This window comes from Falco cherrug, chromosome 9 (genome assembly GCF_023634085.1).
Source record: "Falco cherrug isolate bFalChe1 chromosome 9, bFalChe1.pri, whole genome shotgun sequence".
In the NCBI taxonomy this organism is placed as follows: domain Eukaryota; kingdom Metazoa; phylum Chordata; class Aves; order Falconiformes; family Falconidae; genus Falco; species Falco cherrug.
The window spans coordinates 24,549,277-24,576,877 of record NC_073705.1 but is presented as its reverse complement, the minus strand read 5'-3'; the positions used below and the strand labels follow the sequence as shown (position 1 = coordinate 24,576,877).

Here is a 27,601-nt window from a genome sequence, read left to right as displayed (position 1 = left end):
TCTTTGGTAAATCCTTACAGTGCCTCTGCAAAACTGGAGTATCCCCTTTTTTCAGAAGTGGCACTTGTGTCTATCAGAGGCAGGTTGAATCTCCTATAAAGGTTTTGAATTTGTTCAAGTCTGGAGGAATGCAGATGAATCCCTGGATCCCAGAGCAATGGGATGAGTCAGGTCTTCTGCCCGATGTTCCATTAAAAAAAAATAAGGGCTGTCTTTTGAAGGTATGTGTACACTGCTGCCTGAGCATCACTTTCCATTAGCTCTGTAATAAGATTTTCTGTCCCTCTTGCCTGTTAATTATTTATCTTTGAGAGTGCATTCATAAAGAAACATGACTTATTTAGGGGAAAAATGAAAAGCTTTTGCAAAGGATGGATGCTTTTTGCTCTGAATTTTTGCCCAGGAGTTTACTAAGTAGAGTACCTTAAGGCTCACGATGAAGAAGGGATTGCCATGCATGGCAAATGAGCATGTTCAGCCCACAGAAGGTGGGGCAGGAAAGGGGATGTAGCAGTTACACAGTGATCTTGTAACCGCCTGTGCAAGGGTTTCTGCCCAGAAAGGGCTGACGGAAAAAAGAAGGCATAACAAACTAATGCAAAAATGCTTACGCACTTGAAACCTCCAGTGAAAACAGGACATGAGCTTGAAATGCTGCGTTACTTTCATAGAAATAGACTTTTAATGGCATCAGTGGATTCACGCATGGTCCAGGCTGATAACAGTTTGTATGATAAGGGTGTGGTCTTTATCGTGGTAGGTAGTAAACAGCTGCACAAAACTTAGTCATGCTTATAAAGTCAAGTGCAGGCTGCTGTCTCAAGTTGACTGGTTGCTGAGCTAGAGTGGAATATCCAAAAGCATTTGAATGATTTAGAAGCACAGCTCCTAGTAACTCTCAGATGAATACTTGCTACTTGCTCTTTCACTTGGGCCGTTGTTGCTCCTCCCTGTGCTGTAGTTATGCCTAGGCATTTGGAGAGCGGTGCCAAGGGTTCCTGTACCAGACGACTTACTGTCCAGGACAGTGAACAACAAAAGGAGGACATTTGATAGACACCGCTCTTCATGCGAGTGAGTGTATTTGTTTGTAGAGAAAGGGCAAAGGCTGGCAAAGCCACACACCCATCAGAGGGCATATGTGGAAAGGAAAAGGAAAGTTGATGCCAGACTCAATTTTGCTGCTTATTTGTGTATGAGTAGATCTCCCTGTGAGCAGCCCAAGAGAGAAAAGGAACAGAAGAGGAGGGTTCAGAGGTGAGATCAGTCCTGAGGAGCTCACTGCTGCTGTCCCTAGCCTTGAAGAAGAGCCTGGTCAGCCGAGAGTGTCTCAGGACCCGAGAACAGGCCACAACCAGCATTTCCATCTGCTACTGCAGTGTGTTCCTCTTCTCTTTCCACTCAGAGCTGGATTGTGCAGGAGGGATCGCTCTGGCTCTCCCTGAAAGTGCTGAGTGATGTGTCCTCCAGTTGTCCTCTCAGGAGGGAGTTTCCAATGCTACTTAAAGGCACAACCTGTTGAACACTTGGGGTAATTCACTGTAATTCCACATGGGCAAAGTCCAGTCCTTAGATGGGAAGTGTTCTGCTCCTTCTGGAAACTCAGTGAAATTCTTCAAATGAGTTATTCTGAAAGGGGAGTTGTTGTAGCAAGTTTATTGTAGAAATCAGAAGCTGAAAAGAGGTTGCTTTGGATCTCTCATGTCTTTCATTCCCACCTATTTGGCCTTGTTCCCTGGGCTGGATTGAGTTGTGGGTTGCTCAGTCAGAATTTGCCCAGCTGTATGGGAATCTTCCATACAGCTTGGAAAATACCAGTCATTAGCTACACTTTGGTAACATCAAGGGGCCAAAGTGAGGTGAGTGCTCACGTTTGCTCAGATGCACAGAGTTATATGCAAGCACACACAAAGAGCTTGCAGTTAAAATCGACATGCCCCTCTCTTTTTTAACACGGGAAGACAGTCCCAGCTGTGTATACAGTTTGGTGCTTCCCTTTGATCTGTGTTTGTTTCCAGTGTTTCTCATCGACTGGATCCTGGTGCTTCTCAGAGCTGGCTGCTCTTTTCCATGTTTGCAGCTGCATAACTGCATACAGAGAAGCTTGCTGGGGTGATTGGGTTGTAACTGGTTTCAGCAGCTTGGGGTGGCAGTTACTCTTCCCTGCAAACCCCTCCTGTTGTTTGCTTTGCTCCTGTCCTTTTCTTGCCAACCCGCACAGCAGGGGATTGTCTCATTCTGCAAGTGGAAACTGTCTTGCAGATGCCTTAGGATCCTCCCTTTTACCTTGCCTACCTGCTCCCACATGTGTGTCATTAATTCCCCTTTCCACTGCATGCAGCAGCTACAGCTGCCACTCTGGAACAGATCTTTTGTTCTGTCACCAAGGCTGAAGCTCAGAGGGGCAAAATTCCCCCTTGCTTTCCAGAGGCTTGGCACTCTACCCCTGCAGCTGGCTCGGGCCCTGTGCCCTAAAGGTGGGCAAGAAACTGCACTCTCCAGACTGATGTGGAGTTCTGTGAAGCTGCTGAAGATGGGGCTGAGAGGGGCCTGCAGCACTCGTTTGGTCTGTCCCCTCGCCCCAAGGCAGGATAAGCAGTGCAACCTATTGCCCTGATTAGTTGTTGTTAACACTAGGAAGTTTTTCCTAATGTCTAACTAAGAAGAAAATTATGTCAGCATTGTTCTAGGGGAGGGAAAAAAAAGCTGTCCAAAGTCGAGTGCCTCTGTGTTTGTGAAGGGGAGAGTCCCAAATGCCGAATATAGTAATTGGCTTTCATAGCAAGAATCAGTCTGTTAGACCCTAGAAGTATGCTGAGAAATTCTGGCTGAGATAAGCAAATAAGGGGAAAAAAAATAAATTCATCTTTCTTTTTCCCAATGCATGTGTTTGCCACTTCACCTACCCACCAAAGCAACTTTGATGCCAAAAGAAGTGGGAAACCGGATGGGAACACTTCATCTCCAGTGGATATTCTACGTAATATGACCCTCTTAGGAAATGCGCAGAGCCTGTTCTCTGTGGCCTGACCTCTTTTAAACATTTCTTGGCTTGGAAAAGCAGCTTACAGGCTTGGTGTTCACTGGAAAAAGCACATATGGGGATGTGTTTCAGTGAAGGGATTGCAAAGGGGGAGAAGAAGAGGAATCTTACATCTGGTGTCGTATACTTTAGGAAAACATGCAAAGGCCCCCTGGAGTCATGAGTGTCTCTTGAGTTTCTTTGCATTGTGGTTTAGGGTTTTTTTTTAGTGATCTCTGAGAAAAATACACTTGATGGGGAAAGAGCAGAGTGGGAAGGGGGTTATAGTGTGGGTTGGGCACATTGTAAATGGGTAGCAGTAGTCAGAGTGGAAGGCTGTTATACAGAAGTAGGGGACTCCCATAAGCCCTCCAAGCTGGCTCTCAGGTCTGTGCAGACAATGCTGCCTTGTACTTCCCCTCAGCCATCCAGGGAAAGCAAATTGCGTTAGTTTCTTAAAGGCTTTTTTTTTTTTTAAGGAGCATTTGTTAAATAAATTTGATATTTAAAGTGAAAAATATTATTAATCTTGCCAGCTTTTGTAATCTCCACTGCAATTCTTGTGATTTTCTGTGATTCTCAAATCCCAGCACCTGGAGTTAAGCATTTTCTATCCCCCCTGTAAAACCAGTGTATGAGCCAGTGTAACGTATGTATTTAAAAAACAGAAAGAAGGGGAAGAATCCTATACAGGTGTTTATGTTTGCTTTTTAAAATCATGTGATGTCTGAGCGACTATGTGTATTTTTTTTTTAATGGCACCAAAATCACCATCTTTTGGATGCATGGGATTAAGAGTAGGACATCAGAAACTGAAGGTTTTAAAGAAATAAAAAGCTTTATGACTGCCTGGTTGCAAAGTCAACAATACAGCCTTCATCTTGGTTCTGACTAAACTCCTTTGAACTTTGCTGAGATTCCATCTTGGGAATTTCTTGGGACAGAGGTAAAAGGAGACCTCAGGTAGGTTTTGCTGCATATATGGGGGAGCAGTGAGGGGTTATTGATCCATTTTGAGAAATATGGTCATCTTGTACTCTGGGCATTGTTAACTAGCAGAGAAAGCTGAATGAATTAGCTTCCCAAAGTGTCCTGCTCTTTAGGCACTTAACATACCAGTGTCATTGCTGAGCTACATGAGCACCTGAAAACCAAGAGTGGATTTAGCTGTGCAGTACTCTGTGAAGGAATTAGGATTAGCTCCATTTTGTGGATAAGCGGTGCATGCTTCAGTTCCTCAAGGGATTTACCTGAGGTCATGCAAGCTGTCTGCAGACAGGTCTCCTGACTCTCACTTAAAGGTCTTGCCTGCTGCATAACCCTTTCTTGCTTGTGGCGTGAGTTGAAATGTCAGCTCCATTTGGTTGCTGCTTCGTCCTTCCTGAAAGCACATGCAAACTCTGCGAGCTCTTGGCTAGCACAACACTAGGAAAGTCAAGAGAACTGTGCTTCTGGTTTGCCATTTGTCTCTCATGATGAGCAAACCCACTGCAGCCTCTCCCCAGGTGAATGGTTTGCAGTGAAAGCTATCCTTTTTGTTGTTGTTTTTCTTGGGGTTTATTTATTGTTCTTTTTAACATCAGTGACTTTTGAAACCGACCAGGAGTGATCCTGCGATGGGATGCTGTATAGAAAATGCCTGGTAATGAAGCAGTAATTTATCTTGCCTAAATTAGTGAGGCCCTGTGAGTGACATGAGCACCACAAAATAACAGGGAAGGATGGGTGTGATTGTGTTTATAATGCAGTGCCACTGTAGGTACTTCTGTAAGCTTGTGTGATTATTTTCTTAATATTGTCCTGATAGTTCAGCCAATAGAAACCAAAAAAATGGAAACACCAAACCAGAGGACTAGGTGTTCCAGCTCCTCTCACTTTTTTTTTTTTTTAAATATTATTTTTCTTTCCAAAACAAACCATGAACCTTTCAGTGTCTGGTTTGTTCCCGGTGGGATCCTAACCCTTTTCCTGCTGGGAGAATACGGAGCTAGCGTAAGGCAGCTAATCCTTCCACAAATGCTAGTTTACTCAACTACAGCTGTTCTTGATTTGGGGAAATTAAAGTCATATCCGTTCCTGGCATTGCTGACCCAGGCAGGGGTTATAATGATCATCTCCAGCTGATCACAAGTTGACTAGGTAGAATGTCCTGTGCTTAATAGAATGGCTTTTTGAGCCCTGTTGGAAGCACTAGGAGTTTTGTAGTTGAGCCTAGAAAAGTCCAGCAATTTTCATATCTTATGGATACATTTTGTCTTGCTTCCTGCCCAAGGAAATGGTTTCCAAGCTTTTTCCTTGTTTGAGGTTTGAGCTGTCTTACATCTCTTGGCCTTCACACATGCCTGGAGAAGAGAAAGAAAATGCAAGGAAGGTGTCAAGGGTAGATAAAGGAGGGCAAGACAGGGAATTTGTTTTGGTGGTGGTGGTTTTTTTCTGCTGAAGTTTACATTGTTTTAATTTTCTAGGTGATAAACCCTGCTCCTTCTTGGGAGAACTGTATTGACAATGAGTTTGTATTAGCACATCACACCAGTTAAGCAGACGCAAGGTGTGTTTTCACATTCTGTGGTACTTCCTTTCAAAAAATCGTTTCTTTCCTGGTACCTCCCTATGTATGAAAACAGGTGACTCATCTGCTGTCAGTGCTGGGAGGTACGCTTCTCTGTTCAGGTTCCCCTGCTGAGTAACATGTATAGTTAACTTGAGTTAAAACTGTTTGTCACTTAAAGTTAGCTAACACCTAGACTTTGAAATACAGTATTACTGTTCTTTGTGTGCAAAAATCCGTATCCCATAGGAAAAATAGTGCTAGGATCTCTTAAGTTCTCCTTCCTAGTGCTTTTATCCAAAATTACATCTGATAGCGACCTTGGCTGACAAGTCCTTTTTCCTGGGAAGTTTGAGGTTAAATTTAAAATAATTTTACAAGGTGAAATTACATGCACTGCTTCCTCTGTTCCAGATGCATGCCCTCTATACCTGAAAGGTACAGTAGATATTTGATGACTCCTTAAATATTTCTGACAGTATGAAGAGGTATTAGATGAAGAGCACGTGCTTTCCTTCTGGCATAAAAGATTTTGTGTAAACAAGTATTCCAGATGGTCACATACTTAGAATATTTTTTCATTAGAAATTATGATTCTCTTCCATGAGGTGAGGAAACTGGAATATAGCTTTGGAAAAGAAATATATGGGGTGGAAAACTCTGTCCTAACTTAGTGAACAGTAAAAATATGTTTTAGTAGCTATAGCTTATCTGTATAATTTAAAAAATCATGTTAATGGCAAAAGTAACATGGTGCCAAATCAGAATGTATTCTTGGTATCGGCATATTCCCTGCTCATTATTTTGAAAACAGGAAATAAGTTTTCCCAAATAACAAGTTGGTAGCGTCCTTTACTCTTTTGCTGATGGACGAATGTTTAACGAAGCATGTGCTTGCTTCTTTTCACTGGTTAAGTGACATGACTAGTTTAAAACATGACTGTATTTAGTAGGCACGAAAGTCCAGGGTCTCTTTCAGTAGTATTATGAAGAAAGAGAGGCTCTGATTTGAGGTACTGCCTGTGCCTTCACTGCTATGACATGCTGTGGACCATGGGTAGCTTTTCTGCTGTAGCCAGGAGACCAGTCCAGGGGCACTCTCCAGATGCCTGGTGGGAAGTTGCCTGATACCTTGGGTTCTTCCAGTCTCAGTGCAGACAGGTGGCCTTCCAGGGCCTCTGCAGATCCGTGCTAATTCATCTGTTTCCTGGTGCGCACCACCTTTGATTTCTCCTGGAGAGACTGCAAGGACTCGGTGGTAGTAGATCTGAACTGGAGAGTTCTTCTCATTGCCTGGCAGTTTAGAGGCAGTTAAGGGTCATGGGGTGAGAGCATCCCTGCTTCTCAGTGTGTGACTGCAGAAGCCTTGCAGGAGCCTGAAATAGCTCCTCATTTCTTTTCAAAGGCATGGTGCTTAGCCAGGAAACCTCTGAACAGAATAATCAAGAATAGCTGGCGAGTTTGGAAAATCTTGGCTATCTTTGCCAGTGACCTAATTCTAACAGTAAAGCTGAAAATCCATAGGTCACAGCAAAGCAGGTTACTGCCTTTTCAGTGAGGCAGGTTTCTGATGAATGGCACAGCTGCTTTGCTGGTATGTTGGTGGTGTGGAGGAGGATGCTGCGCTGGTTGGAGCAGCGTCACCAGACTTTGCGGCTGTGAGCACACTGCACATCCCTAGAAGGATAATTATAATGGTATTAGTGAGAATGAGGGCACAGGACACCATTGGCTATTTAAAGAGCAGGTCTATTTTTAACCACCTTTTAACAAAGATGGAGTTTTTATTAGACTAGGCTAGTCGGGACTTTATAATTAACTGGCCTGGGTTGCACGTTGATGTTTACAACTTGCTTTACATGCTTCCTGATAGTCAAATGCAGGATTGTAACCCTATCTTACTGCCAGGGTAGCAAAACTGTGATACCTGAATGGTCAACAGTGAGCATGATTGAGAAGTTGGTGCCACATGATCTTGAGCAAGAGGCACCTGGATGTGACCATATTGGTGGCAACTAGGCTGTGTTTTAAAGTCAGAAGGAGAATGTGACGTACAGCATTTATGGCCTGTGATGGCTATAGGGTTTAGCATGCTGTTGTAAGCACAGCTCAGCCTAAAAGGAGTTTAGCTGGTAATATCGTGTACTGTGCTGCAGTAAAGTTCAGTTAATTACATTCACCAGGGATTAAAATGCTTCATGACTAATGGCCAAGATCAATAACAGTAGATCCTCAATATATAATTTTAGGGAGGATTAACTTTGATAAATAATATTAGACTCTGCTCCAGAGCATCTGTTGCTATTTGACATCTCTTAACAACTGTCCAAATTGCTTTCAAAGAAAGGCATAGAGGGGCTGGGAGAAGGGAAAAGAAACTGATGAGTGGGCACTGAGAGCTCAGTGCTAGATCTGGATGAAAATGAAGGGGTGAGAGAAAATGCCAGGCATTGATTGACTCCATTCCTCTGCTGGGCAGATGACCACCTATACTGCTCTCATCACCTTTTCATTGTGAAGTACAGGCTGTTATATTTGATCTTTTTCTACTGAGTTGAAGTAGTCTGTCTCATTGGTGCCTCTGAAGATCAAAGAGGTTAGGAAAGGATGCGCAGTGATGTTACCAAACAGCTGCAAGTTCATTCTGGAGGAGGCACCTTCCAAAATGGTATCATTTTTATTACTATGAGCATTAGTATTCAGATTTTTTTGCCATCCCTTTAAGCATCCTAGGTTTGGAAGTCATGGGATTACAAATGGTCTCTTTTTTTATTGTTATTATTTTATGCCTTTATATGAAGCTTCTGTATTCTAGCCCTCTAGTTCAAAGAGGAAAAACTTCAAGATATGCAACGAATAGGACCCAAAGGCCCAGAAGTTATTGTGTGAGTAAAAATAGCCCCAGATAGATCACTTCAGCTTCAGAATCATAATGTTGCTGTAGTCTATTCGTTTGGGATCTGCTTGATTTAGGATTTCTGAGTGCAGACACGGGATTCTGTTTAAACATCCGTGTGTTTGGCAACTGTATTCTTGTTCCAAGTTTCCAATCCAGTAGACTGTCAGAGAAGAGGACAGAAACAAAAACCTGGGCAGGCTGAAGGGTGACAGCTGGTGATAGCAAAGTTGAGCAAACAGTCCAGCCTTTGCAGTGCTGGTCAGAGAACAGAGTGAAAAGAAAGCTAATAGAGGCTCAGCGTGAGGTGAGAGCAATCCTACTGCCTGAAGTGCCTTCTGAGATGAGAGTAGGACCCTGAGTTCCAGAAGTGTCCTGTTTATAGCCATGTCTACAGTGCTGTGGCCTTGAATCCTAAAAGTAGAAGCTCTCTCATGTGTCCATATAACTCGAGGTGTTTGTAGGCCAACCCCTTCACCCTCTGAACAACATGGTTTACACTGAAGGTCTGCACAGTGTGAACAGACTGATCAGCCTTTGGGAGTTGCAGCTAGAAGTGTCTATTATCCCTCCATATTGCAGCCCAGGAGACTCCTGTGCTGCAGGAAAGCCAATCAGTCAGATCCCCCATATTACACTAAGGGATTTGAGGCTGGCCTGATTTCCCTTCCCTCCATCCTTCTCTTAGCCTTTTTTGATTTTGGAAATCCTTGAAGTAATTCATTTGCCTTCAAAATCTTAACAAAATAGGGAGAGCCCTCTCAATAATGTTCAGGTTTATACCTAGGAGGATCTCAGGAAAGGGAGAGACCTTGACAGTTGTGTGACATGGAGAGAGGTGGGGAGAGCATGTCTCTCCCCAGACTGCAGTAGTAGCCTAGAAAGACTCATGCTGGAATGGACCAGGGGTGGCAACAGACCACTTGGTGCAGGCTTTGTTGGTCTTGCAGCCTCTGTTTGCTAAGGGCCTGAAGCTCTTCCAGAGTTTAAATCAGTGACAAGTCTTCCTGTCTAGAAGAGTTGGAGGTAGAAATAATTTCTGTGTGCCTACAGGGGTTCATTTGGCCACGTGCTAGCTCTGTGGTAGAAGGCCATGCAGGGCTCAGGGACAGTCAGGGCAGGGTTTGTAGGGCAGCCTCTTTCAAAGTTTACGATGCAGATAGCGGGCAGTGTATTTTAACTTAAAAATCCTTGCTTTATGCTTACCTTAAGACTTGCAGCTTCTTTTGCAGTTGTGAAGGGGTTTTCCCACATATTTCAGTTGTTTGGTAAGACGCTTCCTTTCCCAGTGTACCTTGTCTTGGTTTTGTGACTGTGGTGGCCTTTGGACAAAACGCTGCTGTTACAGAGTGCATTGATACATTGCTGTTTGTATTTCCTGTCTGCTTATAGGCTTGAATCAGGATGCTGCTGTCCTGAGCACTGTGCTACCCGTTATCTCCCTGTTACGCAGCTTGTCACCAGGCAGGTGCATTGATATGTGACTTGGAAAAGCTGCATTGCCTTGGGTTTTTGCTCTTGTTACTATTATTGTTCTTACTATTGTTTAGTCATAGGTCTCTTAATTTGTGGTTTGTTTTCCATCTGCCCATGATTTGAGAATACAGTTGGGTGCATGTTCATTTTTAACTTTTACAGACAGATCTGATACAGTTAAGATCAGGCTGGAAATGTTGCCTATAGAACTCTTGTTCATTTAAATTCCTATTTATAATACATTGTCACATCTTTGTCTTGTTTGTCCTAAATTTTTGTTCGTTTATTTTAAACAGTAGAAAGGCTTAAAAAAATGTGATCTAAAGGCCTTTTTATCAATTACTTTTTCATGGTACGTTTTATTAGCATTTGGAATACAAATACTGCTACATGCCAGGGAGCCATCGGTAGAAATCAACTGGAAACAAAGAAGCAAATGAGCAAGTATCCCCTTCAACTGGGAGCAAATGCAGGAAAACAAACAATCGTGAGAAGAGACCTGATTTAAAATCAGAAAGCAAGGCTTGTTCTGAATGATTTCACAGCTCAGGTGGAGAATATTAACTTTTAACTGCGTATTTCTGAGCCAGATTTCCTTCTAAAACATGTGTCTCATCTCTGGTGTCCTGTGGAATTGGGGTGAGCAGGTGTGAGTGTGTTTATTGCAGGCTGGATAGATGCCACCGCAACTTTATTGTGCGTGGCTGGAGGGCTTGCAGCAATTGCATAACGCTCTGCAGCAAGGAAAGCACGGCTCGGCCCCCAGTCCCCAGCTGCCTCCCCATTCCTGATCCAGGTGCTTGGCAAAACCTCTTCCTTCACTGAAGGCGAGTGTTCAGCAAAGCGGGGGGCAGATACTGTTGCAGAGAGGACTGGGCTGGGGGTTAGAGATGAGAGCAAGGAAAAAACATCAAGTCTTACAATGGCTGTTAGAGATCAGCATGCCTCTGACCTGTGAATTGCTTTTAGAAGGAAACCATGTTGTCCCCCATTTTCCCTGCCCTGTGGCTTTTGCATGTGTTTCTCATTACTTTTATCTCAGAATCATTCTCGTCCAGTGAATTATTGATGTGGGGTCACTTGCGTTTCTCCAGGAATTGCTTTCTTTAACCAGTGATCCCTCCTGAATTTTTTAAGCAATCTATTAGCTCTGAAATCCAAACAAAAGTTGGCGGTTTCTGATTTCAGGGTTAAATTAGATTCAACTTTGAAAAGGTGTAGAGGGAAGAGGAGGAGGGCAGAGGGGAAGGATGATAATGTCATTTTCCATGTTAGGATCTTCCTTCTCCTGGTTCTTTTGATGCTTCATTTGGTTTGGTTCTGGTTTTTTAACATCTTCTGGAGATGAAGTGTTTGATTTGGCCTCAGTGGGGCTTAAGCATATTCCTAATGTTGAGCACATGCTTAAATCCACTGTTGAATTCAAGCCCTATAGACCTGCAGGCATCCTACAAAAATATCCAGGAAATGCTTTTCTTTTCCCTCAGATGCTCCCTGCTTTCAACATACAAAAATCAGAATTTGGCATTTTGAAATGCTGCTGGAGGCGAGTTGGTCATTTCCTGCTGGGAGGGAGGCTTGATCTTTTAAAGATGGGAAGAAAGTGTGTGTGTGTCTGTGTGTGTGTGTCTGTGGCATGTGTGTATTTTGCAGATGTTTGGGCCTTGATCGGCAGTGTCTGACTAGGGGGTAGTGCTGAATCTGTTAAACCTGCTGCTTCAGAGCTGAGCGTGCACGTATGTGTGACTGACTCCTCAGCAAAGTTTGTTTCTCAGTTTCCATTGCTTCTGCCCATGGAAAAAAACCCACAAGCCCAAAGGCTGTCCTAGCGACGAAGCTCTGCAGTCTCTCCAGGGATGTTTACATTCAGGGATGGCTCCTTGAGGGCTGTGCCCGCAGCCATTGCTGCAGCAGTCACAAGAGGAGGATGGACCCGAGCGGGGGGGGGAGTCGCCCACTCAGCACAGGTGCACACGGGTTTGGCTGAAGCCACCAGGGCCCAGGGAGGGAAACTGCTGGTGGCCTTGCAGCCCTGGGCTGGCCCTCGCAGGGGGCTCCACAGGTGCTGGAGGTAGGTTGGTTTCTGGCTGCTTTGTGACCAGCAGACACAAGGCTTGGAGCTGCCACCACAGGTCCCTCGGCTCTCTGGGGACTTCCCAGGCAGGGAGGAGGCTGGTGACTTTGTGCCCAGCTTGCTGTGGTGCAGAGTAGTGGGGTAGGTTGATTCCTACCCAAACCCCTCAAAAATGTCCTCAGAGGAGTGAGGGATGGAAATGGGGAAATTTTTTTTTGCACGCACACCTTTTTCTGCACTGCAGTTTTGATCTAGGCAAAACAGAGCCCAGTTCCTGCAGTGGGATTTCGGTGTGTGCTGTACAGTGAGACAGCTGAAGCTGTGAGCAAAAAGCACGCATAAATAAAGGCTTCCTCCCCATGCTTTATATAATCAGAGTGGATGATGTCATTGGGAGCTGGAGAGGAGAGCAGGCTGTGAAAGTACAGCCCTCTGCAGCCAGGCAGAGCCAAGTGCAAGGAGGGGCTGCACAGAGCAGGGGCCAGGCTCCTCTCTGATAGAGGCTCAGGACCAGAGGGCCAGGAGGCAGCTCGGAGGGCAAAAGTAGACAATCCAAATACAGTTAGAAGCTCTCGCACAGGCACAAAGGGAAAGGGGGTAGAACAGCATGTGCCTGGTGGGCAGCAGTGGGGCTGCCATTTTAGGGGCCAGCACCCCATTCTTCCACATGTAGCTACCTATAGCTTGTTGTGGATCATCTGGGAGGGCTATGGGGCTGCTGAGCTTACTCATCCCTCTTCTGCTTCACTCTGTGGCCCATCTGTGTAGGATCTGATGTACCTTTTCCCACAGTAGTTCCTGACAGAGTAGAGAGGGCATCCTTGCTCAGCTTGCCCCCCACATCCCAGAGGAATTTGCTTTCTAGGCTCCTCCTGGCCCTGCACAGGGGAGGAAGCAGAAGTGGCAGAGGGGCTCTGTCCTAGCCAGAATTGCCAAGTGGAACAAGATAAAAAGGTTGTCCTCAGCTCTTTGTGGTGCATCTCGGGTGCTTTGCTCCTTTTCTGGCCACCCTGATGCCCCTCATGGGGATCTCAAACATGAGTCGTCTTCCCCCCCATCAGGCTGAGCAGAAATGGGGCACCGGGCTGATCTCTTGGGGAAGAGCAGAGCCCTTTCCTTTCAAATCCTCCATGAATTCCTTCTTCAGCACGTCCAGCACCTACAGTGTGCTCAGGATGCTGCTGTGAGAGCCTGATTTTTTCCGGTGCCACAGGAAGGAGAAAGGGCTCCAGCTTCTCCCGTCTCCCTCGCAGCTAGTGTACGAAGGCTTTGGCCTTGGCTGAAACAGGAATTCTCCTTCTGTCATCCTCTGTCTTCCCCAGGATCAAGGCAGCGAGAGGCAGCAGCCCTTAGCGCCAAGCCCAAGTTGTTTCTCTGTTATATAACAATATGGGCATTTAGACTTGTTTTTCCAGATATTGGCAGATGCGTCAAATATTGGCATAATCCAGTGGTTTACATGGAAAGCCGTCTGGCTCTGTCTGGAGCCTGCACAATACTGGTATTTTCGTTGAATACAAGAGCCTGCAGCATTGTCGAAGCCACATTGCAACGGAGTCCAGGTAAACAAGCGGAAAAGACATTCGTTGCACGGCCTGACCTGTGGGATTACAGCTCCAGGACTTGATAAGGAAGATTAATATGTCTGTGATTGCTTTCTCTCTGGGATGGTCTGTCAGCTAAGTTTGCTGTGATACTTTTGAGCTCTGGAGTTTAATTGCTGGGTTTCAGACCTGCCTGCATGGTCTGTGGTTTAAGAACCCAGCGTGGTCTGCTCGGGCTCTTGGAAGTTGAGAGAGGTCAGGGTCTCTGACCGGGTTAGATTTTGAAGATAAAGAGGCAATGTACTGAACACTGCAGAGGGGAGAGAGAGCTGGGGAAACTGTATGTTTTTGTCTCTCTGAAGAAAAGCAACATGCTTATGTGCCAGGACAGTTTGCAGCCTTGGTTGCTCTTTGCTATCCCAGCTGTACTGGGCCAGGGAGCTCCCGAGTGGCTCCAGCAGTGTCATCCCCAGCAGCAGGAGGTGACTGCTGGGGCTGAAGGGCCTGGCTGTCACCCATCTGCACCAACGTGCACACCGAGGCTTGCCCGCTGCTGTATGCTAAGTAAAGCTCTGTGCATTTCCCTCAGTTAGGCTGTGGTTGGAGGTGCAAATGCATTTACGTTTGCAGTGGCGTCAAAACTCAGCGTAGCTCAGCTCTGACTGCAAAATAAGGGGAAAATCCAACGGCAGCAGGAAGTGATAGCTTTGGCCAAACCTCTTCCAAACCTGCCTCAGCTCAGCCACCACCACCTGCCCTTGCAGCATGCTCATTGCCTGAGCTGTGCTATGTGCCGTTGTGAGCTTATCAGCTCATGCTCACACCCTCTGTTACAGGCAGGTGTCCCCTCCTGATGCCTGGTGTGCTGGCAGAGGCCATCACCCCTACTGTGGGCCACAGCCTTTGGCCACTGTCCAGCAGAGCCACCGCTGGGAGTGGCTTCTCTGAAAACTGTCTGTGTGAGCCTGGGCTAATCTTCTGGGCTTCGAGAGCCAATGTGGGGGTCCAGAACAGGGTAATGTCCCCTTTGGGGCCACACGTGCTAAGAAACTGGAACTGCCAGCTTTTCCAGTGTCCTTATGAGAGCAGACCCTCTGACTGCTTTGTCCTCTCCCTGCCCTTGTCAGGGCCTGCAGAGCGCAGTAACCTTCTTCAGTCCACCGTGGTCCTGGGGCACAACAGGATGTGTTTCAGTGTCCAGAGTTTTACTACATGGCTGGATCTTTGCGTATAGCTTTCAGGTGCTTAACACAGTTGATCTCATTGAGTCTGCATGTAACCTAGCTTTTGATGTAGCAGATCAGTGCCGTTTTTTTAACCACTGTCTCAGCAGTCCAGCCAGTGCTCCGTGCTGCCCAAAGCTGATCGCTGGTTCCAGGAATTGCAGTTCCTGGTGCAGCACCTTCCCTGGTTCCTGGTAAAACCTCCAGTGCTAAGACTCAGCCCAAAGCTCAGGCAGTAGATGTGTTGTGCATTTTGCTGGGCGCTCAGGAGTGACCTGTGATATGTTTGACAGTGATTGGATGTTTATTCCCCAAACTTTTTGTTTTCTGTTGCACAAATAATTCTGTTTCCACCATGAGCTGGGAGCTGTGCTTGCCCAGCAGGGCAGAGAGGAGCCTGCAGTCCTTACCTGTAGCAGGTGCAATGAAGCAAGTCCCCTGTCAGGTGGAACTGGCCAGGCTCCTCAGCCCCCTGATCTGTGCATGCATCTTTAGCTCTGCTTGAGCTGCATTTTTAACATGGACTGATCCTGTGGGTGAAGCGTACGGCTGGTGCTCGTCCTCGTGCTGTAAAGAGACACATTCTGCTCTGTGCTGCAGCATGACGGCTGTGCTCTTGACAGCTCTGACTTGCTGAATTGCCCCTGTGGCCATTCAGGAAATGTGTGGTATGGCCAAAAATGGGCTCAAACCCCAGAATGTCTTAAACCACAAGGTCTTCCTCCTCCTCTTCCTTTCTCTAGCTGCAAGAAGTCAGTGTCCAGTCTGCTGTGGGATGGCATGAACTACAGTGCCAGCATGAACCAGCGATGCTTTTTCATTGCTAGCCCTACAGGTCATCATGGGATGTTGAGTAAACCCCTGTAGTGGGTGCACAGAACTCCTGTTGATCAATCTCTGTGTTGAAAACGGGCTTCCAGGCAGAAAAAGCCCCCATGTCAGCCATGTGGGTTTAATGGCAGCATGGTTTGCCCTAGAGCAAGCTGAGAAGTAAATGACGACATTGATGTGATTATTATTTGGATTATGATTTCCCTTTCCCCACCCCTCCAGTTGTTAATATTTAATGAAAAACATGTGTTTTTCAAGGGCCTTGCTGGTCATATGTGGTCCTGTGGCTGTTCTTGAGACAGAATGATGGACCCTTCATAAAGAGATTTATAATAGAAACAGTGAGGAGCTCACAGCTACAGCACTGCTAGTGAACATTCCCCTGTGCTGACAGTTCATCAGCAAAACCCCTGACCCTTCCACCCTTAATCATCCTTGCTTGTCACTGACATAATTGCCTGATTACAGACTCCTCTCCCCCACCCCTTTCAAACTGGGTGCAATAGTGAATTTGAAAAACAAATGGAAATGAACTGTCCGTGCTCTTTTTTTTTTTTCTTTTTTTTTCTCTTCACCCTCTTCCCCTGCATTGAGATGGATCAGGCTAAGATTCAGTTTCTTTATGCGTGAGCAGGGGCTGGGATAGGCTTTCAGGACTCTTTTGCACCACTGTTTCTTGCATGTGAATGGTGGAGCTGATGTCATTGTGTTATTGATTGGGATGACAAGTTTGGACATAAATCATTAATGTCTGGGAAAGAGAGAGGGAGGGGAAAAGGCAACCCACACTTGATAGTTTTCCATAAATCTGCTGTTCATTGCTGCATACGTGATACAGAGGAGGAGACAGTGGGAACAGTTTTCCTGTGCAGCCTGAGGTTGACATGCTTTTCCGCTGCTGCCTGAACCATTTTCCCCAGAACGTGTTTCCATATTCTGCAGAAAGTGGCTCATAATCATCACCAATACTGTTGTGCTTGAGCATGTCTTTGTAGATGTGAGCCAAGGTCAGAAGCCTGCCCAGGGAAGGTCTTGGGTTCTCTTGTTCCCGCAGACCTTGCACCCCCAGCAGCATTTCAGACCTGGGCCCAGGAAGGAGTAAAAGTGCAATGCTTGGTAACTACCATCCCTCTAGCTCCTTTAACTGCCAGCAGCGATTGTTTGGATGTTTTGGGCTGACTGCTTTTCTCACTGGTCATCTTAATTTTGTGCAAAAAGGCGGTGCTTAGATCAGTTCATAGCAAATGTCCCCAAGCCAGCAACACACAAGTGTGCAGGGGGTAGCAGTCATACAAAACTCAGCAAAACCGACAGTAAATAGCTGAGAGAGAGAGGAGACCCACGAGATACTTGTACCGTTTGCCTGTGTGCCTTGCCTCTGCACAAAGTTCATCCTGATGAGTCAGATTATCAGTTCAGACAGCAAGAAAATAAACAGTGTCTGTCAGAGGTTAGCAATAATGCAAGTATTGGTGAGCAGCTGTTTGCAATGTAAATAGTTTAGTGCCAGTCTGTTCTGGTACCTGTGGGGAATTTTGTGATGTGTGGAAAGAGGGAAACATGAAAGCTGCCTTGTAGGGGGGAAGTAGAGAAGGAAATGACATTCCCTTTCTGAAAGATTAGCTCTGATCCTCCTTTTCTCCTCTTGCAGCCGAGCTCACCTCCGCCTGTGTCTAGAACGCTTAAAAGTTCTGATACCTCTAGGACCAGACTGCACCAGGCACACAACGCTTGGGCTGCTCAACAAAGCCAAAGCACATATCAAGGTAAGATGCTTTTCCCTGCTGCTTTCAGTCTGGGCTGTTGGGAAGTCGGTCGCTCACTCTTGCTGCCTAGAGGTAACTCTGTTGAAGGAGACTAACACCCTTTTTTTTATTTAAAAAAAAAAAAAAAAAAAAAAGGCGAGCAAGCCTTGCCCCCTTGGTTAATCATTTATCATCGCTATAAGGCACATTGTTAGAAGAGTCCATAATGAAGTCTGTTAACTACGGAAATGATTGATCTAGGGAGCAGGGGTCTTGTTCTCTGTTGTGGTAGTTTGTTGACAGCTGCGTCTCTCTAAAGAAAAACATACCTACTATTGAATGACTGCATTTTGATGGGAAATGCAGCTTTTTTTTCTGGTGTGCTAGTTAGTTTCCACTGCTGAAGCATTAGCACAAACCACAAAAGTGTGAGACGGAGTTTGTTTGCTGGGGTTTCATGTATGAACCTGCCAGCGCTCTTCTAGATTAACTTTTGGCAAAGTGAAGCATGAAAAGAAAATGCAGCATTGTCCCTATCTGGAAGAGGCTGAAATACTTTGTTGCAGGTCAGGATAGCGGGAGGGAGGATGGGTGGTGAAGGAGAAAAAGCACTGCCAAAGGGACAGAGTTAGCCTGAAATGACTCCTTATGCAATGTGCTTGTCGTAGGAAACAAAGAACAGTGCCCTGGTAGATTTCCCAGCTGTGATCAAAGAAATCTGTAGTAGGTTATGTAAATTGCTTGCTGAATAGAAAACTGTTTCTGAGAAATCCTACTAAACCATGCAGCAAGGAACACAGAACTCCCAGGGCACGTTTTTATGTTACAGTGGATCATAACAAACCCTGAAATGGTTTGGTTAAGGGAATTGAGGCCCCTTCGTGGACTGATTCGGTAATGCAAGTGGCCGAACCCGCGTGGAATGACCCACAAAATGCTACAATACAAATCATTTCCCCAGGAGATGCTCTGTCCTCAGAGACTTTTTATACTAATGTGTATGATTTATCAGGACTTTAGAGATGGAAAAGACATGAGGACATGACATTGTTCTTGGAGACTGCAAGGCAGCTTGGTTCAGGGCTCTTTTGCAGCTTAAATTGTTCTGGGACTTGGGAAGGTCTGCACAAAGCAGGTGGATGGGCAGTGGAAGTGGGACGGAAGGAGAAAAGGATGAAACTAATTCTTGAGTCATATTTGACCATGTCAGAAACTTGAAGAGGCTGACAGGAGAAGCCAACACCAGCTTGAGAACCTGGAACGAGAACAAAGATTCCTAAAGAGAAGACTGGAACAGCTACAGGGTCCTCAGGAGATAGAGCGAATACGAATGGACAGCATTGGATCTACCATTTCCTCGGATCACTCAGACTCGGAGCGAGGTGAGTGTCACTGAACTAGCACTGAATCCCCAGGACTATTCATCCATTTTTTGTCCCTCAGTTACCCCCTTCTTATGGCCTTTGGTATTTAGGCTACAGATTTTTGCTCACACACAGGCATATATATGCACGCACACAGACACAGATATTTATATACAAAGAGTTTTGTATTTTGCATGAGTTCTCATTAAGTCTGGAAGGAGTGTTGTTATTGTCAACTTGAGCTGATTTCTGTGGCATTTAAAGTGACCTGTTTCTCTGAAAAGTTCTCTAAAATGCCAGAGCATTAGTTAATAAAGATAATGTGATGACAAGATGATAGCTAAATACCTGACGGTAAAGTTGAGATACCCATTGTGCTCTTTGGTCTACTGAATCTCTCAGCAACACAGAGGAAAATCTAAGAAGACATTAGTGGTACTGGAATGGATATTGCAAAGCAGCATCCAGCTTCTGATTCTGTATTTGGGCCACAGTATAACCAAGGTACCAAGCAAACTGCCTCTTAAAATGCCCAGAGTCATTCTATGCGTACCCACCTTTTTTTTTTTTTCTCTCCAATCTTTCCATAAAGTTCATCTCCTCTGGATAGAGATGATCTGAATGGTTAACTGAATTCAGATAACTTTCTTTTTTTAAGTACCTGTGCTGTGGAGAGATGTTTAGGCACAGTAGATGGTTTGATATTTACTGACAGACCCCAAAATGCTGTACAGTTTGGGTGTGTGTCTGTAGTTTAGGAATTTTCCAGGATATTTTTTTTTTTTTAAATTCTATGGGAACGAAGATATCTGGTTAACTAGATCTCTGCTTTCTAGGTCTTTCTTAAAAATAAGATTTATCTTCGGAAGTCCACGGAGCATCTTTGAGAGTAATCGAGTAATCCAGATTCCCATGGTAATGCATATGTAATGCATACCTATATAAGTGATCCGGTTTCATCAATGTAATATCAAGCAAGTAGCATGTTTCAGGGTAACTTATGCTCAGTTTTCTCTGTTGCCCTCTGTTTTATCTGTTCGGTTTTGTTTTCAAAACTGGGGTAGTAGAGCTCCAAAGAAGGATGCAGTGGAACAAGTTCAGTGTGTGGGCTGGCCAACCTATGCTGTTAGTGTGGCCTGCATGCTGGAGGAGTCAGACCCTTTTGCCAAGTCCCTAAGCAACACTCCAAGCTGGCATCTAGTCTTTATAGCCCATCCTGTTCCAGGAGAACACTGAAAGCCTTCCTGCCAGACTGCTGCTTCATCTGTGACTGGGGGAGTCCCAGCAGCTCACTGGCTTGAAGGGAACAGCTGGGTCTGTGGTGCTAACCTGTGTGCATTTCTGTCATTTTCCTTTTTAGAAGAGATTGAAGTGGACGTTGAAAGCACAGAGTTCTCCCATGGAGAAGTGGACAATATCAGCACAACCAGCATCAGTGACATTGATGATCACAGCAGCTTGCAGAGTATTGGGAGTGACGAGGGTTACTCCAGCGCCAGTGTCAAGCTCTCGTTTGCTTCCTAGAACCAAGTGAGACAACAGTGCAGGGCGAATGATTTCACTGGGGTGATCAAACTGGGTCCTAGATGCCAGTATCCTCTTTCAGAAATGATATATTGACAGCTAGTCCTGGAGAGACCTGTATATAAAGCTTTTTGGGTAAAGGAAGCCTCCACAGAAACCCACATGTGTTCATTTGGTCATGTTACCAATCCCAATTCCTGCTGGCAAAAAGTTAGACCAAATACTAGTCCCTTTGAAGTCAGTGAAATCCATTTGTTTCTGTGGGACCTGGATCTAGACCTTAGTGATGAAACACTTTGTTTTGAATTTATTTGTTTGAAAGAGGATACTAGAAACTCATCCCTCTCTTTCTGTCATGAGATCTGAGAAATGTCAGAATTTCCTATATTGCATTCAGGTTGAACAACCTATTTTAGGCCCTTCTGAAGAGCTTCTGTGGTCCTAAAAGGACCATGTCCTACAGTTTATCACAATCCAATGCTGTCATAATGTACTAGGAAATCTAAGAAGGCTTACGTAGCCTAAGAATAACGATGTTGATAATGATTAAGGTCTCATTCTGTGCCCAGAGAGAGAGAGCGGGGCAGCAAAGGAGAGATGTTCAGGGAAGAACACCATTCAGCTCAGCTTTCTGTTGGACATCATTTAAAAAGCAAGTACCTCTGATGCGTGGCTAAAGCAAGAGGTACACACTTGTAATCTACCAGCACATCATGGGCTGTGTCACGCCTCGGGCGGTGACACTGACAGCAGATCTTCCTGTAGATGCGTGCTCATATGCACACACACAACCAGCTGAGGACAGAAAGAAACCAGCACATATGAGAGGTGATATGCCAGAAAGTCATGCCCAGATACTGAGCCACTATGACCTTTTTATTTGAAGAGATTTTTTGATAAACATTTGTAAATGTGTTGGGAGGGAAAACACCCCAAGTCTGATGCGTCTTTTTAGAGCTTGTCCATACAAAACCTTAGATGTCTTTTATATGAATTTATGCCATGAAAGGATCTCCGTTTTGATGAAGCACTTGACCCAATGAAATGCAAAGATGCTTTTTGCCATGCACACAATGGATGAAGGCTGTGCTAGCTGGAAGAGGCCAGGTTCGGTGGGGGTTTCTTCGGTTTTCTTTTTAGAATCATTCCCTTTGACTTTTGAAGTTCCAGTCCAGTAGTTAACCTAGTTAAGCTCAGCACGTCTCTCATGTTAATGTAACATTTTGACTGCACGTCCTGTTCCCAAGGGCCTTGCCACCTTATCTTTGCAGGTGCTGTTAAGAGCTATTATAGCAAATGTTTTCTAATTTTCTCAAGAGATGAGCATTCTAACCTGCACTTTGAGGGCTTTGCTTTTTTTATTTTTGTCTTTTTAATGGCCAGGATTATTTTGTTTTCCAAGTTTTAAAAACCTTAATAGAGTCCTCACCTATGGCATTGTTTGAAACTTTGTATATCCTTAAGTAATTTAACTACCCCTCATTACTAAGAAAAAAAAAAGGAAAAAATGCTTTATAAAATTCATAACTTATTGCTGATTTGAATGGGTTGTTAATTTCAGTCCTTTAGATTTTATTTTATTGTTTTAGGTAAGGTTGGGCAAAAAGAGGTAAAATAAAAAAAATAAAGACAACCATATTTAGCAGTGCAGTGGAATTGTGTTTAAATGTTAGCATATGGTCCCCATTAAAGTAGCACTTTAACGCCATTAAACATTTCTGTATCTGAAATGAGTCGTGTTCTTCCATCTTGGTCATTTGTATCACTTTAGCTGAACTGTTCTTCTTGTGCCCTTCGATCCTGTGATGAGAAGATCCCGAGCAAGTCTGCTGTAGACTTTTGCGTTACAATAAGTTGCCTGTGTTTAAATATCGTTTCCCCCACTCTCCCCAAAATGTGTCATCCCCTGTAAGAGGCACAACACACATGCTTGAGTAGAGAAATTATGTTTCTGTGGCTGTAATGAACAATTTCTGTGTGTTTTGGGTTTTTTAAATTAATTTGCTTACTAAGTCTGGATCAGGTTGCTGTTGGTAAATCTGTTTTCACTTGTGTGTATGTAATCCAGTGGCTCGGAACATCTGTTTTGCTTCCTTCTGGGAGATGACCTGGCAGGAGCAGGAGTCTGCCACAGACTGAATTGGGCTCTAGGTTAACAAATGGAACTCAAGAGTTTTCAAAGAAGAAATGCTGTTTCAATTTATGTGTGAGGTCCGTGTAATCTCTGGATGACACAAGGTTTGGGACAGTCTTCTGAGTGGTAGAAAGTGGGAAACTTTAGATCTAGCAAGACCTTATTTATTTATTCATTATTATTCTCCTTGAAAGTGTTGACCACAGATAGCACTGGTACTGAGCAGTGGGATACTAGTGGGGTTTATTTATTTATGACCCTTTTTCTGTCACTGTCCTAGCATCTCCTCCTTCCTGCTATTCCTGTTTGTTTTAAATGGCCACTTGGGAAAGAAATATCACAGCTGAGGAATACTGAAGTTCAAGGGGAGCATGGGGGATGGCTTTGCTTTCCTAGTCAGTATAAAATAGTGACATGTCTATGGTTGGAATAAACGTGTCTGAAATGTTTGTTTGTACACTCCAGGGCCAGTTTGGTATCTCCTGCCTTTTTCTAGCATTGTGGACTTGAAGGGGTCTTGATACCAAGTGCAAATACAATGTGGGAAGTGAAGCAGGAGATGAGCAGCCACTTGCCTGACCACTCAGTGCAGTGGTCCAGCCAGGAAGATGACCAGCGATGAAACAAAATTAAGAGGCTTTATAATAACAGCTGAAGACATGGGGTTGGTGTTCTGGTGCTGGGGTGTTCTTTGTGGCAGGTCTTAGCAGATTTCAGCTAGAGTTTGGATAGTTTCTTACATGACAGAAACATTTCTCTGGCTTTTTGAGGTTGTTCTGCACTGTTCTATTACTGCATTGTGGACTCTGGCCTTTTCTACGTGCTTGCACCTCGCACAGTCTGTCACACACTCCTCACATCTCCCTTTGGCTGGTCTGGTCTGTTGCATCAAAATGTTCAAGGTGACTAACTTGCTCAGAGAAGATGCTGTAAATTACTTTTGGATGTTTGTACAGGCCAATTCATATGGTTATGCAGGACATCAGTTAGATGCTCATTAGTAGTCCTGTGTGCCAGATCTGCTTTATGGTTATGTTACTTTTCAAAGTACCATCAAAGTTTCTACTAGCCACCCTGAAATCTTGAAAAACAAAGTGAGTATCCAAAGGTGCAGCTCCAAACCCTTGAGGGTCAAGTCTTTCTTAACCCTTGGAACCTGAGATAGTCTCTCACACTACCGAACTCTAAGAGATCCAATAGAGCAAGTCAAATTTACTGGCTTTCCCCCAGAAAAGTGCTCACAGAAGCTGACTGTTTTGTCTATACTGCCCTTACAAAAAAAGTTACTTTCATTCATCATAAGGATAAAGATGCTGAAACCACGCTGCTGCTTGGCTTCCCAACTCTAGTGTTTTTTAATGCACAGCTGTGTGGGATTTGTGCTGCTGCCCAGGCCTCGTTTTACTTCTCTGCAAGTAGAGAGTAAAGTGAAAAATTAACTCCCAGTCTTCTCCTCTATGGCCCTAGGTTCTGCCCATCACATTAACTCTAGTTTCATCCAGAATGATAACTTATTCTTGCCACATAGTAATTTGAGCACAGAATAGCGTGGAATCATGTTTTCCTTTCATCGTTGCAAAGTTATGTGAGGGGTTTTTTTCATGGTTTGCTTTATGGGTGCCATTGTGGTTTTGCTTTATTTTTTGTTTGTAGAGTAACACGAGTCCTATATCTATTTTCTGCTTAATTTTACAAGAATACAGTGACTTTTCTTGTACAAACAGAATTGGATGTACTTTCCTTAGGCATCTTGCCCACACAGTAGAGAGACATGCATGCACAGTTCTTTCATAAGCTCATTCTGTCAAGCCCTCCCTCTGTAACTTAGGTCCCTGGTGGGCCCTTTTGCTATGGACAAACCCATTCAGAAGAACACCTAGCATTTTCCTTCTTTTGACACAAGCATATTACAGTATGTCATCTCATGTCTGGCGACAAGGTGGAGGTGACTATCTGGCTGCATTTGTCATGTTATCCTGTGGTGCATTGTCACTTCAAGGTCACTGTAATGTCTGTTCCATTAGGGGCATGGCAGTGACAAAGGTGGTCTCAAGAAGTCTGTCTGTCTCAACAAGTCTGTAGGTCAATAGAAAAGGGGTTAGCTATACAGACCTATCATTTTCTGGGTCTTGTGGTTGTGTTTTCCTTTTGTTTGTTTGCTACCATCTGTTTCTGGCCTGTAAGCTCCAGCCTCCTGCTTTTCTGCTCTTTGTTCTCTTGTACTTGCTGCTTCGTTTGTAGTCTGTGTTTCTGTGTTGCCCTGTTGAGATGGATGAAATGTTTGGCTTCAGTGGAAATGGGATCTGTCATGTGCACTAAATGGAGATGGCTGTTATTTTTTTGTTTGTTTGTTTTGTTTTGTTTCTCCCCCAGGATCATAAACTTTTCTTGTTGCACGTTTTCTGGCGCAAGCCATGCGTCATTGGAAAGAGAAGCTGGGGTCACTTCCTGGAAGAGAATGTTAAAAACCAGGACTTCATTCTGAGGTTAGGGAGGTGATAACAATGAAAGAGGAGTCTGTAAATAACAGAGTGAAGTCTGATGTTTTTTCCTGAAGCTTTGTCCTGTGGACAGATACTCCGGTGAGTGATAAATTCTGTGACCTGATGGTGACTGAAACTCCTCTGCATCTGTGATACAGTCTCTGAATTGTCCTGTGGGACCCTCGGGGAAGAGGAGTATGTCCTTCTTCCTCTCTGTTCACCAGTCTGCACAAAATACCTAGAAAATACTAATGTGCTGTCAAATTTGCTTGAAATTGGCCAGTAGATCTGAGTGATGTTTGGGAGGATGAACACAGCAGAGGAGAGTGGTTGTCTGTGTACACAATGTTTTCCTTTGGAGCGACCTGTTACAGAAAGGCAGGTTGTTTAACTGGGTAATACATCAGCACTGACCCCAGCTTCTCTGCTCATTTCCTCCTGAAAAGAGGACTCATCCCTTTAATTATTAGGCAGAAGCAGAATTAAGGGGTCTCTGGGTATTGGTGCTATGGCTGTTGTGCTAAATATGTAGTATTCAGGGTTTCTGTTCGGGCTGTTGCTGTGTTTGACTAAAACTAGAATTGTCTCACAAGGAGGGAGGCTTGTGTTGAGGGCCCTTATAATGTCAAGGGTCAGGAATTGCTGAGCTGCCTCGGGGAAGGGTAGTTATATCCTACGAGGTGTGCGCTTGCACGGAGCTGACGGAGCTGAACAGTTGAGTCGCTGTGTGCCACTGGCCTGATGTCCACTGGCCAAAGGTGTGAAATGTCATTTTCTTTTGGCAAGATCTTCAATGTTGACCATGCTGTAAGGGCTATGGGTAATAGTTTAACTTACTTTTACCACACTGGAAAAAAAATCAGCCTTTTAGTTTGTAGTACCCCGCTGAGGCCCAGAGCAAGCTGGTGGGGTGAGCTGGTTAGTTTGGCCTTTAACAAGTCATTCCACATCTTTCCTTGTAGTCTGCTGTGCTACAGTCATGCACTGAAGTTTTATTGTGAGATAGCATTTAATCAGAGGGGACAAAGTGCTGCAGAGGACTAATGTTGGTCTTCAGCAAGTCAAGGAAAGGCAGGCTGCTTCCGTGTGTTCCCGGGGAGCGCAGCGTGGCCCCAGCCAGTGCTTTTGAGGCTGCGAAACACATTCACGCACTGGAAGTGCGGTGATTCAGAGAAATTGGGCAAAGAGGAATAATGAGTAAGTGGCTCTAAGTACCAGTAACGATGCTAACCTCACCTCAGGGGATGCTCCCAGGTGGGGATTTTCTGCAGTAAGGTCCTCTGGGATGTTTAGTCATACAGATGGCTGTATGGGGCTGGAGGACACTGGCATTTCTTGTTGCCTTCCAGCAAGCAATAGCTCTAGCATGCCTCCTCCACAATGTGATAGTTACAGGGGTGGTTTGAGAGACGGCAGAATTAGCGTTCATCTGTTCTTACCTCCCTCCACTCCCTGTGATTTCCACTGAAGGAAATGCTAGTGAGCCAGAAAGCCACGCTGTGCATGTGCAATCAGCTTTGGGCCAAACTCACCCCTTCCATAAGGTCTCATCAAGGTCATGAATGTTGCAGCAGGGCTGTGTTTCAGCAAGGATTAATACTCATCTTGAGGGACACTGCAGCAAAGCAGGATAGAACATGAAGGAATTTAAAACATTTTATGGTGGGCTTAACGTTATGAGAATGTACACGGCCCTAGTTCATAATTTGACTTGGGCTATCAGTACTCTAGCTACTGCTCAGTTTAGCTAAAGCTGGGAAATTCTTTCCATTTAATCAGTTTTCAAAAATGCTTGTCTCAAAACAATTCATTGTTTTGGATCTCCTCCTGGAAGGCTTGATGGGGAAGTACAAAAGCTTTTTACTTTCCTGGAGTGGTGGACAACTGTACAAAATAGCACTCGTTGCCCTGAGGAATACCAGCTTCAGCAGGTCAGCTAAAAATGTAAAGCTAGACTTAGCATCGCTTGTGTTCCTCACAGAGAATGTCTCTTTGGGAAGTAACACCACCTTTCAGCCTAGGTGAGAGAGATTTTCCGTCAGCATCCATCATGGGAAAGCTTTGCACATCCATACAGACCAAGGAATTGTTGCAAGGTGACTTCAGCACAGAAAGGTCATTGCTTTACGAAAGGTAAAAATGTGCTTCTGTGTAGCAGAGCCTTCAGCTCAAAGGCCATAGTCTTGACATGTCAGTGAAATTGCTTAATCAGGTCGTACGTTAACAGGTTGCTAGCCATGGGTATGTGGCACGGATGTTTACCATAGTCCTGATGACCCTCCTTATTTTGCAATCTAAGTGAAGCATTTTACAGCATAGACAAAGATTGGACAAACTGCAAAGCAGAGGAGCACCAGCTGCAAGGTAGCCATCCTTCTCTGGGGCCTGGCCCAAGAACATTTTCCATCATTTCACGCGTAGTCTAACCGTTGCAAGACATGCAAGTGGTGGCTGTTTCACAAAACGCTGCCACAGAGCTGATTCGGGCAAGTGGGACAGCGATGGGAAGTACAGAATTTTGCTATCGTTTCTGATTTCTAAACATCTGTGTTGAATTGCAGTCTTCTAAGTTAAAGTCCTTTTTTTGTACTTACAAACCTCTGAGACCAAGCACCTACAGAAATAAGCAACACACCACTCTCACTCTGGCATAAGGGAAAGCAAAAGACAAATGGATTGCCGCAACCATCAAAACTTACTCTTCTAAATACTTAAACTGACTGAAGCGGTCCCGGAT

At 44.7% G+C, this 27,601-nt stretch overlaps 1 protein-coding gene across 2 annotated transcripts in view; it reads left to right on the top strand.

Annotated features, from left to right (window-relative positions):
* Positions 1–21,972, top strand: part of MXI1 (MAX interactor 1, dimerization protein) — a 57,377-nt gene extending 35,405 nt beyond the window's left edge. For both annotated transcript variants that reach the window (XM_055719725.1, XM_005443887.3), the window contains exons 4-6: positions 17,266–17,380; positions 18,570–18,741; positions 20,084–21,972. In XM_055719725.1, the coding sequence (XP_055575700.1) occupies positions 17,266–17,380; positions 18,570–18,741; positions 20,084–20,247 (451 nt within the window). In that variant the 3' untranslated portion in view covers positions 20,248–21,972. The remainder of the gene's footprint in view (positions 1–17,265; positions 17,381–18,569; positions 18,742–20,083) is intronic.
* Positions 21,973–27,601: the final 5,629 nt, after the last annotated feature.